Source organism: Euprymna scolopes, chromosome 41, assembly GCF_053919585.1.
Source record: "Euprymna scolopes isolate OS-2025 chromosome 41, ASM5391958v1, whole genome shotgun sequence".
Lineage (NCBI taxonomy): Eukaryota > Metazoa > Mollusca > Cephalopoda > Sepiida > Sepiolidae > Euprymna > Euprymna scolopes.
The window spans coordinates 73765585-73782676 of record NC_136522.1 but is presented as its reverse complement, the minus strand read 5'-3'; the positions used below and the strand labels follow the sequence as shown (position 1 = coordinate 73782676).

Below are 17092 nucleotides of genomic sequence, written 5' to 3'. Positions count from 1 at the left end.
TATATATATATATTGTAAAACTGGTAATTAGTAAAAACCTGAAGAGAGTGCACAATACTATTGCAGAGCAAATATGTGTTTTATTTTTTTATTACCGTTTTATCTGTTTGGTTACATATGTTTCAGATGTTGGACCAGAGAGAGAGAGAGACAGAGAAAGACAGAGAGAGACAGACAGAGAGAGAAACGAATCTCACAAGTGACTTTGATCAAAACTTTGCCTTTGGTTTTGGCTTTTTAATTCGGGTTACCAGACCAACCAAGTGGCTCACTTCCAAAACACGCATAAACAGAGATGCACTCTGGCATAATGAATCATGACACACACAGAAACATGTTTCTGTTCGAACGCATTTTGTGTTTTAGTGTTACGACATATCAACCCCTTTCGAATTATTTAATGCCGAATACAGTAAATTGTTAAAAAGGTTTCATGATTTAAGTCATTTCTATTTTCAAATATTTATTAGTGGTGTGTGTGTGTGTGTGTGTGTGTGTGTGTGTGTGTGTGTGTGTGTGTGTGTGTGTGTGTGTGTGGAAGCTGTTATTTTTTTGGTGGGGGCGGGGTTCTTTGCAGAACCTTGTGGAGTATTTCAAAAAGAAAAAGGAAAAAACATGAGTATCAATGTTTAAATTTTCGTTATTTTTTCCATTTTTTTTTTCATTCCAATTTTCTTTTTCAATTCTTCATTCTTTTATTTTTTTCTTCACTTTTTTATTTTCCATCGATTCTTCAACTTTAATTCTTTCATTCTCTTTTTTTATATGTTATTCTATTCTAATCTATTCTATTTGTTTTTTATCAAATATTTTATTATTTTTCAATTTTGTTTTCATTCTTATTCATTTTTAATTCCTTATTTTTTACTTTTGTAGTTTTTATATTTCATGTTTTTTTTTTCATATTAATTATTCTTTCATTCTATTTGTAATTATTTGTTTCATGGCTTTCTTATCAAATATGTTTTTTATTTTTCATCTTTTCCTCCTCTTAATCTCTATCACGTTGCATTCGCTTTTCCTTTAATTCTCTATTTTGCAAAGTGATTGGTGTAAATATATACTAGCAGAATACCCGGCTCGCCCGGGATGGAATGAGATAGGTCCAAGTATATACTATACGGATACTTTGCTGGTATATTTTATCACCTCTCTCATTCAGTCCTTGGCGACCCCGGGTATTCTGCTAGTATATATGTGCTGCTATCTAATACAATCCCGGGCGACGCCAAGTATTCAGCTCTTCTACATTTGCACCTATCCCATTCAATTCCGGAAGATGCTGAGTATTCTGTTACTATTTATTTTTATTTTTATTTTACATAGGCGTCACCACTTATCAAGGCCGATAGGCCACTCAAGGATAAGGGTTAAAGAGTGTAGAGTAGTCAAAAGGACAATATAGTAATCGATAGTAATGGAAGTTCGGTAAATTTGTTAACTTAAGTGGAACGGCTCATCAGAAACTTGTTCACGTTGGGCTTGAAGACAACCGTATTATAGAAAGCTGGAAAGCAGGAAAACGGAAGACAATTCCACAGGCGCGCAGTTCTAAGAAAGAAGCTTTGATTATGGAATCTATGTTTAGGTTTAGGTACAGATAAAGAGTGGGGAAAATTATTGATAATGTTTTCAGCTAGTCGAGTGTTTCTTGCACTTGCCTCATTCAATCCCGGACAACGCCTGGTATTCTGCTTGTTTTACCCTAACTCTAACCCTAACGCTAACCTTAACTCGACATTTTTTTCTTTTTATTACTTTTTGTTTTATTATTTCATTCTTTAATTCCTTTCTTATTTAATATTCTTCTTTATCCATTTTTGTCTTATTTTTTATTCTTTGTTATATTTTTGTTTTTCTTTCTAAAACTTTTGTTTTATTTTTCATTTTTCCTTCCTTTTTTTATTTTGTATTTTATTTTTGTATGATTTCTTATTTTTGTTATGTCTTTTTTTTTTTCATTTTTCCTTCAATTTAAAAAATGTGACATTCTCCGCTGTTTAAAATGTTTTTCATTCTGTACTATTTTTTGGTTTACATTATTTGTTTTGTTGTTTTATTTTTCATTTTTCCTTCCTTTTTTTTGTATTTTATTTTTGTTATCACTCCTTTATTTATTTTTCATTCAATTTAAAAAATGTGATGTTCTCCGCTTTTTTATTATTTTTTTTTCATTTTTTACTATTTTTCATTTTATATTTATTCGTTTTTGTTTTATTTTTCATTTTTCCTTCAATTTTTTATTGTTTATTTTATTTTTATTTTATTTCTTATTTTTGTTATCGGTTTCTTATTTTTCATTTTTCCTTCAATTTTTTATTGTTTATTTTATTTTTATTTTATTTCTTATTTTGTTATCGGTTTCTTATTTTTCATTTTTCCTTCAATTTTTTATTGTTTATTTTATTTTTATTTTATTTCTTATTTTGTTATCGGTTTCTTATTTTTCATTTTTCCTTCAATTTTTTATTGTTTATTTTATTTTTATTTTATTTCTTATTTTTGTTATCGGTTTCTTATTTTTCATTTTTCCTTCAATTTTTTATTGTTTATTTTATTTTTATTTTATTTCTTATTTTTGTTATCGGTTTCTTATTTTTCATTTTTCCTTCAATTTTTTATTGTTTATTTTATTTTTATTTGATTTCTTATTTTTGTTATCGGTTTCTTATTTTTCATTTTTCCTTCAATTTTTTATTGTTTATTTTATTTTTATTTTATTTCTTATTTTTGTTATCGGTTTCTTATTTTTCATTTTTCCTTCAATTTTTTATTGTTTATTTTATTTTTATTTGATTTCTTATTTTTGTTATCGGTTTCTTATTTTTCATTTTTCCTTTAATTTTTTATTGTTTATTTTATTTTTATTTTATTTCTTATTTTTGTTATCGGTTTCTTATTTTTCATTTTTCCTTCAATTTTTTATTGTTTATTTTATTTTTATTTTATTTCTTATTTTGTTATCGGTTTCTTATTTTTCATTTTTCCTTCAATTTAAAAAAAAAAATTCCGTTTTTTTTCATTTTTCATTCTTTACTATTTTGATTTTTTATTATTAATTTTTGTTTAATTTTTAATTTTTTATTTTATTTTTTATATTTTTTATTCTCGTTCATTTTTTTATTCATTATTTATTCTTTTCTACTTTTACGCTTTCGTTCTTTTTGTTCTATTTTTATTCTTATTTTATTTCTTATTTTGTTATCGGTTTCTTATTTTTCATTTTTCCTTCAATTTTTTATTGTTTATTTTATTTTTATTTGATTTCTTATTTTTGTTATCGGTTTCTTATTTTTCATTTTTCCTTCAATTAAAAAAAAAATTCCGCTTTTTTTATTTTTCATTTTTTACTATTTTAATTTTTTTATTAATTTTTGTTTATTTTTTTATTTTTTATTTTATTTTTTATATTTTGTATTCTCGTTCATTATTTATTCTTTTCTACTTTTACGCTTTCGTTCTTTTTGTTTTATTTTTATTTTTCTTGAAAAATTTATTTACTGTCTTCTTCACTTTTGCCTAAAATGTTTTTCATTTTTCATTCTTCCTTTTTTTTGTTATTCCTCAGTTTTATTTTTCACTCTCCTTCATTTCTTTTTTCTTTTTCATTCTTTTTAGTTTTCATTCTTTTTAGTTTTCATTCTTTTTAGTTTTCATTCTCTTCTTTCTTTACTTCTCGCCTTCGCTTTCTTTTCAACTCCGTTACTTCATTTACATCTTTTCATTCTTTCATTTTTTTTTCTTTTTCCTTCACTGTTATATTTTTATTCTTTTCGTTTTCTTTTTCACTCCCATTAATTTCTTCATTTTCTTTTCATTGTTTTTATTTTTCATTCCGCTTTTTCTTTTTTTAATTTATTTCTCGTCATTTCCCCTTTTCATCTGCTTCCTTTTCCTCCTTCGATTATCTATTTTGCAGCTACCAAAGTTTGGGGTCAAGGTCAAGACTCTGGCGTGGGTCATTTACTCAAAGGGGTCACACCGAGACGTTCTAATCGCATACATCACGTTGTCGAAGGCTCTAGAAAGCTAACCTTGTAACTTTCTCGGTCGCAAGTCTCACAGATTTATTGGACAAATGAAGTTATCCCAGTACTGAATAAATTCGTTAACTGCCATTGCGTTTAATGGCCGACGCACAGGTGACATTTTCATGGGAAAAGCGTATTATAAAATTAGTGAAAAATTTGTAAATGGGTGCTAATATAGGTTTTAATAAATACAAATAATATTCTATATACAGGTTGGAACGATAAAATTGTCGCCATAGAAAAGACGACATGATTCCATTTCCGTTTAATGAAAACCGGTTTCCTTTTGTTGTTGCAGACCGTCTATTAGTTAGCCAGTTGTGTACAAATCACGAGAGCGATAGAAGCCTTCTATCATGTCTGAAAGTGACAGTGTTCAACGAGCAATATCGGAGATGCGCCACTGTGCAACTCATGCTCTCTAGTGGTCCAAGTAATGACAACAGCAACACTGCTAGTATCGCAAATCTGGATGGTTCAACGCTTGGGCGCACAGCTCAACGCATCGGAGGACACTTTACAGCCACGGTTATGATCTTTGGTGTGGTTTAAAGTGTTTGCTACGTCGTACCACCTTACACCTTCGAAGTTGGCTTTAAAGTTAACACCAAAGTGTACCTGGATGTGCTGAAGAGTATAATGAACCGCTGATGCAATCAGGTGGCTGCTGGCAGCCCCTAGGTGTGGCCGCATGACTATAGCCGCCCCACAAGTCTAAAAAGACACAGGCTTGGGTTCACAAGTAGTGCTACGACTTTGTGCTCTTCTCTCACAGGTCCCCCTCTTCCCCCGACCTGAACAAGCTGGACTACTTCGTTTGATCATACATCGAGAACACCACTAACATGACCTCCCCCAAAACCAGCCTGGTCACCGTCATCCGCGGAGTACTCGCCAAGCTCTCGCCAGTGCATGTGAAAAAGATATGCTCCCAGTTCCGGACCTGTATCGAGGCGGTGATTGAGGTTGAACGCGACTACAATGAATAGAGATCAGCTCTACTACATAATCAAGTTACCTGAACTTTTTTTTTCAGTAAAAGTTTTAGAATAAAGCTTTAGTGTTGTTTTCTTTAGAGCGCGAAATTTTTTATTCCACCTGAGATATATCCATACGTATATGCATACAAGATAGAAAAGCATTTCATCCAAGGCATGAAAATTGTTAAACAAAATGTTTTTAATATAGGCTTTAAAAATATTCAGACCTTTATAATACAAAGAAGGGGTTGCAAAAATGAGTTGTGGTGTGAGGAGAAATACAAACTGAAATGGAGAGGAGGAGAGTTTTAAAATATAATCTTAAAAAGATAAGATACAAGTAAGAAAAGCGTTTCATCCAAGGCATGAAAATTGTTAAACAAAATGTTTTTAGTATAGGCATTAAAAATAAAGGTACAAGATTCAATTTGAAATTTATTTATCTTCAAAGTGCACGTTTATAAATTTTACAAAGTAAGTTATAAAAATTTAATTTAAATTAAATCAAAAAATTACCTTGGATTTATTTTGTGTAATGTACATTCTGTTGCACTCTAAAAAAATCATTGAAGAATTTATATCTATATCATTAATTGCTAGATGAAAGATAATGTTTTTAAAGTGCACCAAAATGTGCATTACATATAAATAGATTATATATATAGATATACATATAATTTTAGTTCATTCAACTGTAATCGAAACCGAAACCAAAACTTATAAAGAATTCTTGATATTCATAAAAAAATAGATTGAGAAGAAAATTGAAATTAAAAGGAACTCTGATTAATATGGTGTAAATATACATAATATATACACGCGTACACAGCGCATCCGTTACGTACACACACCCGGCTCGTAAAAATTATCAGTGATTTGTTGCCGTGACCAGGAAATTAGATGCGGGAAATGTTACATCATTTATCGCGTTTTTATTCGTATTTTTAATTGCAGGAAAATATCCTAATTTATTTTTGTTTTGTTTATTTTTTTTTCTTCAGTATTTCGTGTTGGACGTCCTCCTGAATGTGTCAAGATTAAGCGACGATGACCTCTACACGCAACTATGGCGAATCGCCAAAGTGGCCGAAGAAGGAGAAAAGACGGCCGAACAAGTGGGCATTCTCACTTCGTCCAAAAGGAACAAGTGGGCTGCGAGTAGGAACAAGCTGTTAGAAGGTAAGAAATACACCTTTTCCTCTAAAAAAAAATGTAAAAATTTATCAAAATGCGTTTCGGCTTAAATTTTATTTTTATATTTTTTGCATTCATTTTCTTTATTAAGTTTAGGTTTTCTTTATAATATTTTACACAAGATATCTTCTGTGCTTTTTATTAATTGTACGATTTTCAGCTGCTATGATTTTTCTTCCCGGCATCAATACCATACAATACAATACAGTATAATACAATATAATACAATACAAAATAATACAATACAATACAATATCATACAATACAGTATAATACAGTATAATACAATATAATACAATACAATATAATACAATACCATGCAATGCAGTATAATACAATAAAATGCAATACAATATAATACAATATCATACAATACACTGCAGTATAATACAATATAATACAATACAATATAATACAATACAGTACAATATAATACAATATAATGCAATACAGTATAATATAATATAATACAATACTATATAATACAATACAATATAATACAATACAATACAGTATAATACAATATAATACAATGCAATACAATACAATACAATACAATATGATACAATACAATATAATACAATACACTATAATACAATATAGTACAATATAATGCAATATAATGGGATACAGTATAATACAATATAATACAATACAATACAATATAATACAATACAATAGAGTATAATACAATATAATACAATACAATACAATATAATACAATACAATACAATATAATACAATACAATATAATACAATACAATATAATACAATACAATATATACGGTGAGAAAGAACACAGGCTTATACACCTTAGATTACAGTCCATCAATACACGCCATCTCTAGATTTGTAGTCAAAACGAAATGGGTGATTCCTCCAATATTTGTCTAGTTTAGTTTTGAAGGTATTGGGGGACTCTGCAGATAACACTTCTTCCGGCAACTGGTTCCACACGTTCATCACACGTTGGGAGAAGTGTGCTCGAACAGACCCAGCATCCCCTTTCTGATGTCGCATCTTATCCAAACACAAGGAGTGCCTACAGGTCCTAAAATCTTGTTTCAAATGAAACATCTTTACACAGGAATGCCCGCGGAAGCATCTTTAGACAGTTCATATTGCAATGTGCATCCAGGAGACAAGCGCCCACGTGTTTGTGTGTGTGTGTTGTGTGGGTGCGTAAGAGAGACGGACGAAAAGGAAAGACTTACCTCGGGGCCGGCTCGACGTCGCCGACCGAAAATAGAGAAAGAAAGATCAAGATGGCGGCCGGCGTCTTTTGTAAAGGATGATATCTCGCAAAGTCACATGAATTCTCGAAATATGCAAATTTAGCCGGCCTGCAACGGCCATAAAAGCGGGTGATTGAAAGACGTTGAGAGAGCGATGATTGACTTGGTCGGGAATCGTGTTGCTGTTGCTTCTCGTGCCGTGTGGGTGTGAGCATATCTTACCGTTGTGGGGACCGTTCTGAATAACCGATTGTTGGGTCCGTTCTGAGTAACCGTTCGCATCCGTCTAGGTACCTTGCTAGTTGGATTCCGTGCAGAACCGGTGTTTGCTGGTTATTGAATTGCTTTACGTTGCTGCAACATTACACATCTACAGAGGGCGCAGTACTTTTAAAGGATTTTCCTTATACATCTACAGAGGGCGCAGTAATTTTAAAGGACTTTCCTTACACATTTCCTACACATATTGCATTCCCCATGCAGATATTTGAAGACTTGGATGACATCCTCTCTCATTCGACGGAACACCAGAGTTGGAAGATCCAGTTGCTGCAGTCACTCTTCGTAGGACAAATCATGCAGCTCTGGAACCAATTTCGAAGCCCTCCTCTGAACCGCTTCTATGGTTCCAATGTCACGCAAAAGATAATTAATTTTCTGCAGAGAATTAACCAATAACGCTTTAATATATTTGATTATTGCCTGATCGGTCATGCAGCAGACCATACTCTCTTGAAGATCGGAAAACAGCGTGAGTTCAAAACACCGGTCAATTGCTACTCTGAACGGGAACGACCAACGCTTAATGCGTTTGATTATTACCTATTCGGTCAGGCAGTAGTTCATACGCTCTTGAGGGTCGGAAAACAACGTAGGCTCAAAACACTGGTCAACTGCTATTCTGAATGAAACTGTTTAAATGTACATAATGTTAAAATCTATCAAAAGTTGTTTTGTCTATTTATTTTGTTTTTATGTTTTTGCATCGTTTTTTTTAAGGGTTTCTTTGCGAATACAATCCTATCCATCCCAGATAACGGCAACCGAAACTCGGTATAATTTTCGACCATCTTGTTCGTCTTTTGTCTTGTACATCCGTCTTCATGTCGTTTGTCTTCGATTTTGTCACTCTGAACCTACGGGTGTTATTTTAATATTATGTGTTCTTTACGTATTATTATTATTTGTATGTTATTATTCATCGTTATTTGTTGGATATTATTTGTTATTATGTGTTTATTATTGTTGTGGACTGGTAAGGATCTGGCAAAAAGACATAAATCGGCATTTAGTGGAAACCACATATATTAAATTGGAAAGCAAATACAACTAATAAAAGGAAGTGGTTATACGTCAGTTCGACTACCAAGTGTGCATCACTTTTGATTAAACCGAGAGGCCTATTCTATAGCAAGCGAGAGAGTTCATTGTTATCTGTAAGATAGACACCACAAAATTATTATATGATATTATTTTTTTTATCATTAATTATTTTTTATATGTTATTGTTTAAGTGTGTAATAATGAAATGCGGAATAATTGACGGATACGAGATTAAAATATGACTTCTGTAAGTTAGTTCAAGTTAAGAATTTGTATGTCGTTACAGGCAAAGAATGCTATGACTGCTCTTTATGTAGGCTTTTCAAGTGAGCGGCAACAGAAAATAGTAGCTCGTCCCAGCCCCGATGCGACGGGGGTAGAAATTATCAGTTAAATCCCATATCTTCTCTCACTTTCTCTCTCTCTCTCTCTCTCTCTCTCTCTCTCTCTCTCTCTCTCGCTTTTTCCCGTTCTCTCTCTTTTTCCCTCTCTCTTTCTCTCTCTTTCTCGCTTTCCCCTCCTTCTCTCTTTCTAGCTTTCTCTCTTTCACTTTGTCTCTTTCTCTCGTAACCAACTGAACACCTTTTTATGTTTTCTCTTTGCAATCATCTTCTTAAAATGCCCCATAAGTTATTAATCCTCATCTCAAAAATTGCCAAGCATTGTAACGTTGTTCGGGAAACAACACGTTGTGGCCTCAGTCGCAAAGGAGACAAAGAACAGAAAAGAACTTCAACTCGCTTTTTCTTGGTAACAACGACGTTTATTTCTTCATTGTTGCTGTCGTGATGTCACCCATGTGCTCATCTTCTCGATCGTTATCCACACTCCTCACGTGATCTCGAACGTTATTTTTGTCTCTAATGTGATCTGCTTATTTAAAGTCTTTATTTTTCACTAGCGGTGACGTCATTTCGAATGCATTTGCATACGCGCGTCCGCGTTATGTTACACTATTCTAGTATTCTACCCCGTAGCTTGCCATGGCAGACCTCCAAATATTTACTTAACTATAATTTTTATGATTCTAAAACCTCATTCTGACTGCAATGCACTCCTTACTCTATCAATCACATGGATCTCTCACCTGTCCCATGCTGTTCTTTTCCTTCTATTTTCAGATATCTTGAAATTTCTAATGTCTCCCCCTAGTGTATCCTAAGCTTGATATCGCATGCTCTCATATGTAACCTAGCTTCTTCTCTTCTTTTCTGATAGGAAGCATTAGGTTTCGAAATACCTAGGTATAAAGAGCATCTATAAACGTATAGCCCATCGACGTCCCGTCATTATCTGAACTGATAAATAAATCTATATACACAAGTATATATTTTGTTTTGTCGATAATTTCCCTTATATATATATATATATACATATATATATGTGTGTGTGTGTGTGTGTGTATATATATATATATGTGTGTGTGTGTGTGTGTGTGTGTGTGTGTGTGTGTGTGTGTGTGTGTGTGTGTATATATATATATATAAGTTATGAAAATATATAAGACAATTAAGCACGGAATATTCCGTGTTTCATTCTCGTCAGAATTCGTCAGGCTTATAGGTAGAGCTAGGTAGTAAGTTGGTGTAGTTATTTAATCGGGTGGTCGACTTATGGTCGCTGTTAAACTCATTTAAAATTTGGGTTTCTGATACTGTGCAGCTATAGACTACATTTTTTATTTTGCATGAAGGCGAGCAATTAAAATATATATATATATATATATATATATATATATATATATATATATATATATATATATATAATTTTTAACTTTTATTAAAAATATATTATTATAACCTTATATTTAAACCAAATTCAGATTTATAATTGTATTCTATTTTTTATTCTCAACCCATCTTACTTTTCTTATCAAGTAAATATTTTCTTTTTTATTTTATTTTTTTCCAGATACATCTGCCTTACTTAAAAATTGCTAGGTTTATTTATGGTGTCTTTTACATATATAAAAAAAAAAACCAATACTTTTGCTGATGAGGAGACTTTGTTTAAAAAAACTATATGTCAAAATTATTGTCCGTGGCTTTATGTCTATCACAATAAAAACAGTGTTTCCGAAACGATCGTACAAATTATTGATTTTGTTGTTGTTCCTTCTTATGAAACAGGTTTTTAATTTTTAATTCTAATTTGAATTTTAAATTATCAATCACCTTACTAAATATATATATATATTATTGAGTATATATATATATATTATTGAATTTTGTATATATATATATATATATATATATATATATATATATATGTATATATATATATATTCAAAATTCAATATTTACTGGTTTAGAAGACCAGAGAAGTGAACGATTTTTTTTAATAGATACATTCATTTATTTATTAAAATTGTTTTTCGACTTGTAAAAGTGTCTTCTTCAAGAAAATCCAGAAGTGTTTGTGTCTTGGATTTTCATAATTATATTGCTACTATGTTATATCCCACAAGTTAATAAATCCTCCATTTTAAGGTAGAGTTATGAGTCGTTTGAATTAATTGAAGCAGACGACGACATCACAGATTTTGTCAACAAATTGGCAACAAATAAGACATCTGAAACGACATAATTGTTTACGAATATTATTATTTGGTTGTTATTTTTCTTTATTGATTGAGATTGTCGGACTGACTTCCTCATCTTGGTTGTTATTGTCACAACGTTTCGGCCGTTTTTCCCTCCGGCCTTCGTCAGGTGTTTTGTATCGAACTGGGGAACCGTTTGTTAGGAGTCTCGAACCCAACCCTTTATTATTATTACGGGGGTACCGTGTTCGGACTCCAGCTAGGCTTTGGGACATAGTTGCTGATTCTCTGTTTTTTTTTAATGTTACTTTTTCACTGCCTTCGTTCAGGATTGAACTCAGCACCTTTGGGTAACTGTAGACTTTGATACAACGTCTAGGACCACTCGGCCATATGTCACTAGTCCCAAAGCCTAGCTGGAGTCCGAACACGGTACCCCCGTAATAATAATAAAGGGTTGGGTTCGAGACTCCTAACAAACGGTTCCCCAGTTCGATACAAAACACCTGACGAAGGCCGGAGGGCAAAACGGCCGAAACGTTGTGACAATAACAACCAAGATGAGGAAGTCAGTCCGACAATCTCAATCAATGAAAACACCTCATCTCAAAAATACAGACAATTATTATCCTTTATTGTTTGCTTGCTATTATTCTTTATTGTTTGTGAATTTTTTATTATTTATTTTTTAATTACTTATTTGGTGTTTATTTCTTATTCCTTTATTATTAATTTTTTTAGTCATTCATTATTTACTTATTAATTTGTATCGTTACTTTTTAATTTGTTATAATTTTTTGCTATTATTAGTTTTTGCTTGTTAATTTTTATAGTTTATTTTATTTGCTTGTATAGTCTTTATTTTTTATTCATTATTATTTTGTCATTATTATTTCTTTTTATTGTTCATTATTTATTCATTTGTATTATTTATTTTATTTTCTGTTATTTGCTTGTTATTATTAATATTGGCAGGACCCCTGGAAATTCCACAGAATGAGAAATATATTTAATCTACAAAAATCTCTTAATAAAGCGTATTATTTTCTGGATAGCACAAAAAATTACGGTTTTGAACAGAAAAGCCAATAATATGAATTTATAAACATTTCTATAAAAATAGTCTCCATTGTATTTTAAATATAGAACTGACCCAAATGAGATAAACTAATAAGTACTAATAAATACTCCAAAAATGATATTGTGCTACATAGTTCAATACAAATAATAAAGTCACATTGTAAGATACAACCTTTAATTTACTCCTTCAGTCTCACCAGACAAGTTCTCTATTATTTGCCCTGTTTCTTTTGAATGTTCCCTTTTTTATGTAATATTTTGCTGACTTCTTTCTTCGGTGCAAACCGATGCACGTTTAAATTAGCATAGGTTCCTTTCTCACACAATTAAAACAATGATCATATATTTTTAAGGTATTCGAAAACGAGGCTACATCAAAGGGGCATCACTCTCATATTTTTGTCTAGGGTAGCCAGGTTGACCTTTTTAAAGCAAAATTTCGTAAATTTGGCCTTTTTTTTTTAAGTCGTTTCGCTTGTAAGAATTGTATTTGAGCTTTTTAAAAGAATTGTGAATTCAGGACAGAATCGGTAATTGTATCGGAATCAAAAATTCAGAACAAAATCGATACTAACACGAAATAGGGAATTTAGAACAGAATTAATAATTGTATCGGAATCGAGAATTTAAAACAGAATTGATAATTGTATCAGAATCAGGAATTTTGGACGGGATCGTAAATTGTATTGGAATCGGGAATTTAGATCAGAATCGACAGTTTTATCGGAATCGATAATTGTATCGGAATCGATAATTGTATCGGAATCAGGAAAATGTTGAAATTAATCGATCACTAGTCTGTGTACTATTCATTGTTTACAAATTGCGAATTTGGACACAACGGATTACATGAGAATCGAACCCGTCATGCCGAAATACAGAATCTGTAATCAAATAAAGAACTCGATGATTTCGAATGGTGTGATTTAAGAGAGGATAAGGAAGAAGTGAATGGAAGAATTCTGGGATGTGTTAAAATGAAGAGGCGACAAAAGGTTCATTTAATCTTTAAGGTGTCAGAGTCTGTCCATGAAAAGGTTAAGATTTGTCCATTGGTTTTGCGATTTACACAGAGCAAGAAAAGTTCAGTTCGTAATCGTATGATTGAGTGTCGGGCGTATTGATTAAAGCGGGTCCGTAAAATGTAGTTTATTTCTAATGTAAATCAACATTTTCTCCGGCTAAGAGTTTTCCTGACACGAGCTTCTACTATTGTATCAAATAAGGACACACAAATGAAATTATAACAAAAAGTGGCAAATGTTAAAAGTCGCGGCCAGAGCAGGATAAAAAAATTCATATAAACAGTAAAATGGTTTTATATTGCTATTTTTCTTATATATTATTAAAAGAGGAATCATTTCGATTTAAAATCCAGTTAGTATTACGCATGTAGACTTGAATAAACACGCTTGAAATGTGGCAATATTATGTGAATGAATAAAATCTAAACAAGATGGCGACTGAACTTTACGTAATATTCTGCGATATCTACTCTAATAGCTTCCTTTCTCAAACTGCTTACTTCGGGAATTCTTTTCTTGCTCCTTGTTTTCCTGACTGTACTAATATACAGAAATGTCAAGCAACGCATTGAAACCCAAGCTTCTACCTTTTCTCTACCAACGCTCTGATCCGCACTTGATATGAATGACTCTAGTCTCAAAGAAGCAACCTGCTCCGACAAACTTTTTGTACTGACATTACCTTCTGACCTGAACTGGAAGACTTATATCAAATTAGTTGTCAAGGTCGCAGGGGAAAAAACGGTTGCATCATTCTATCGCTCCAGAAGATATATCATTCCTGACGCAATCATCTACTTATATAAAAGCCAAGTATGTCCGTAAATGAAGAACTGTTGCCACATATGGGAAGGAACCCCTCGAAGCACCCTATCCTGCCTTGACAGAGATCAAAGTCGGCTTCGAAATCATATAGGTAATCTTCTTTGCTCCGCCCTGAAACCTTTTTTATCACAGAAGAGACGTTGCGAGTCTGGTTTTATTCCATCGTTATTTTCCTTACGGGTGCTCATCGGAGCTTCAATCCATGCACCCTACCTTGTCAAACATTAACAAACAAAAAAACACTCTTCTAGTTACAACCAATATCAACAATTTCTCACACTCTCTATCTGTGCCTAAATCTAAACACGTGTTCCTAGAACTGTCCGCCTATGAAATTCTGTTCTGCTAGATTGTTTTCAAGCTAGTCACAACTCGGCCGTCTGCAAGTCCAATGTAAATAAATTCTTGTTGGAACGTCCTTTTAAATAGTCAAATGCTACCCAACTTTTATCACTGTACACTCATTAACCTTTATCTTTGCGTGGCTTCCGGGCCTTGATAAGTGGTGGTTCCCTTGTAAAAAAAAAAAAGAAATGCTGCACAAAGCCCCACTTAGAATACTCCCCATAAACTTGTGACTCAATTACAGTAACTCCTTACGTCTCGGTGGCAATGCGCCTTGTTTGATAGGAATAATTGTTTTATATAAAACATACACGACTCGTGGATCCCATTCGTAGTGACGTGTCAACATGACTCCGTATCCGTTTGGCCCTGCAAGATCCTCTTTTCTAAATGCCACGCAGCTGAAAACACACATAAATTTTTATGCCTCCAACATTAACAATAAATCTAAGTTATAATTCTCATTCCGAGCCAACATTTATGTTTTTGTTAATTTAACGTCGTTTCCCATAATTTTAGTATTATTTATATTCCGGACTCTTCCTTATTTATTAGAGTCATAATCATTTTTTTATAGTTGCGCAAGCGGCCTCGGTTGATATTAAAAATTCGGACCCGTCCGAATATTTCCATTATACTATGTCGATAATAACGTCAATAAATAAAAAGAAAGATGGAAGTCAAAATTGGCATCGAAATTATTACAATATGGAAACCTGTTTTGCTGTTGTTTGTTTGTTTGTTTGTTTATTTATTTGTTTATTCGTTTTTTCGTTTTTCTTGACTATTTTTCCTGTTTTGTGTTTTAAGGGGTTAAGATTAGGGTTAAGATTTAAGAAGTAAAAATAAATAACCATCCAATGCAATTTTGTTTTTGACAAACAGTTATTGCTCGTTAGTCACATTAAGTTTTTTTCAGCAGTGCTCAATACATGAGTAGAACTTAGTGTTAATATAAAAATATACTCATGAACTTAGTAATTTTCAATTAAATATAAATCAAACATATAAGTACGGCGTTCAATGATGTATTTTAATATTTCAAGGGAAAATCCCTTTCTCAAAAGTTAGTAATCTCTCTCTCTCTCTCTCTCTCTCTCTCTCTCTCTCTCTCTCTCTCTCTCTCTCTCTCTCTCTCTCTACTCCTTCTGCATGCACTTATATTATAGAAGAGTATGGTACGCATAAGTTCATTACGGTTTTTACTTTTACAATGTTTATATAAAAATATGCTCATGAATTCAATAATTTTATATTAAAATATTGATCAAAGATATTTGCACGGTGTTTAATGTTCTAATTTGATATTTCGATGGCCAATCCCCTTCTCAAAAGTTCATAATCTCCTTTCCACTACATACACTTATAAAATAATATCGTATGCATAATGATGAGTTTTACTTCAACAGTGTTTAATACATGAGTAGAACTTAGTGTTAAGATAAAAATATGCTCGGGAATTCAATAATTTTCTATTAAAATATTGATCAAAGATATTTTCACAGTGTTTAATGTTTTAATTTGATATTTCGAGGGCAAATCCTCTACTCAAAAGACCATAGTCTCCTTTCTTACTCAATCTACTTATGTTATGTAGTTGGTGTTCTTGAGTGTTCATATTAGTGTGAGATAGTGTTCATATTAGAGACAGATCTTATGTATAAGGAGAGGCAGGGACATTTTAATAGAGACATGCATTACACTTTGGATGAGGGGAGATATAGATAGATAAATTGATAGAGGAGATTGACATTTATACCGTTTGACAGTTCTGGGAGTGTTTCTATAAACATTAACACATATATTTCTTAACCCATATTTTTGAGATGAGGGTTTCCAGTCTTTTATCATAATGAATAAATATTCATTATTTCTAATAGCTGAGAGGGAGACGCATTCTTAAGATGATAGAGACACATTCTTAGATGAGTTTATACACAAAGTTCTTATAATTACATATGGGTGGAATACAAGTCTTATAATACAAATTCACAATACCTTTGTTGTGGAATGACATAACACGAAGACGACAGTTACAAAAATATGGTGATGTTCGTTTATTCATTTCGACCGGTCAATGGCTTTGCATGAAGGAATTCAAAGTATCTACATGATTTTTTCTTCTCCCCTTCGCTTCCAAGGTTCGATGTCAGCCCTGTCTGTCAGACTCTGTCCCGACCTGACTTTTCTCTGACTCACTGACTTCTGACTTTCAAGCTCTAACTATATTGAAAACTCATGACGTCATTGCATGACCAACACGTGCATATCTGACTCGTGGCCTGACACGCTTCACGTGTCCAAGTATGCATCGCTCCTCACATGTTTACAACCCGATTTCTCTAACCTAATTTTCCTAACCCACTTCACAAATAAGTATAACATTTTCCATTGTTCATTTTTAAATTCCTTATTTTAATTTTCATTTCTCTAACAGAAACACAATTACATAATTACATTCCTTTTTCAATAAACATATATCTAACTATTTTATGTGAACTAAACAATGGTA

The 17092-nt window shown here is 32.1% G+C and overlaps 1 protein-coding gene across 4 annotated transcripts in view; it reads left to right on the top strand.

The window, feature by feature from the left end:
- Window positions 1-17092, top strand: part of LOC145266633 (choline O-acetyltransferase-like) — a 1018836-nt gene that overhangs the window by 934979 nt on the left and 66765 nt on the right. For all 4 annotated transcript variants that reach the window (XM_080122555.1, XM_080122557.1, XM_080122554.1 and 1 more), the window contains one exon: window positions 6013-6190. In XM_080122555.1, coding sequence (XP_079978681.1) covers window positions 6013-6190 — 178 coding nt within the window. The remainder of the gene's footprint in view (window positions 1-6012; window positions 6191-17092) is intronic.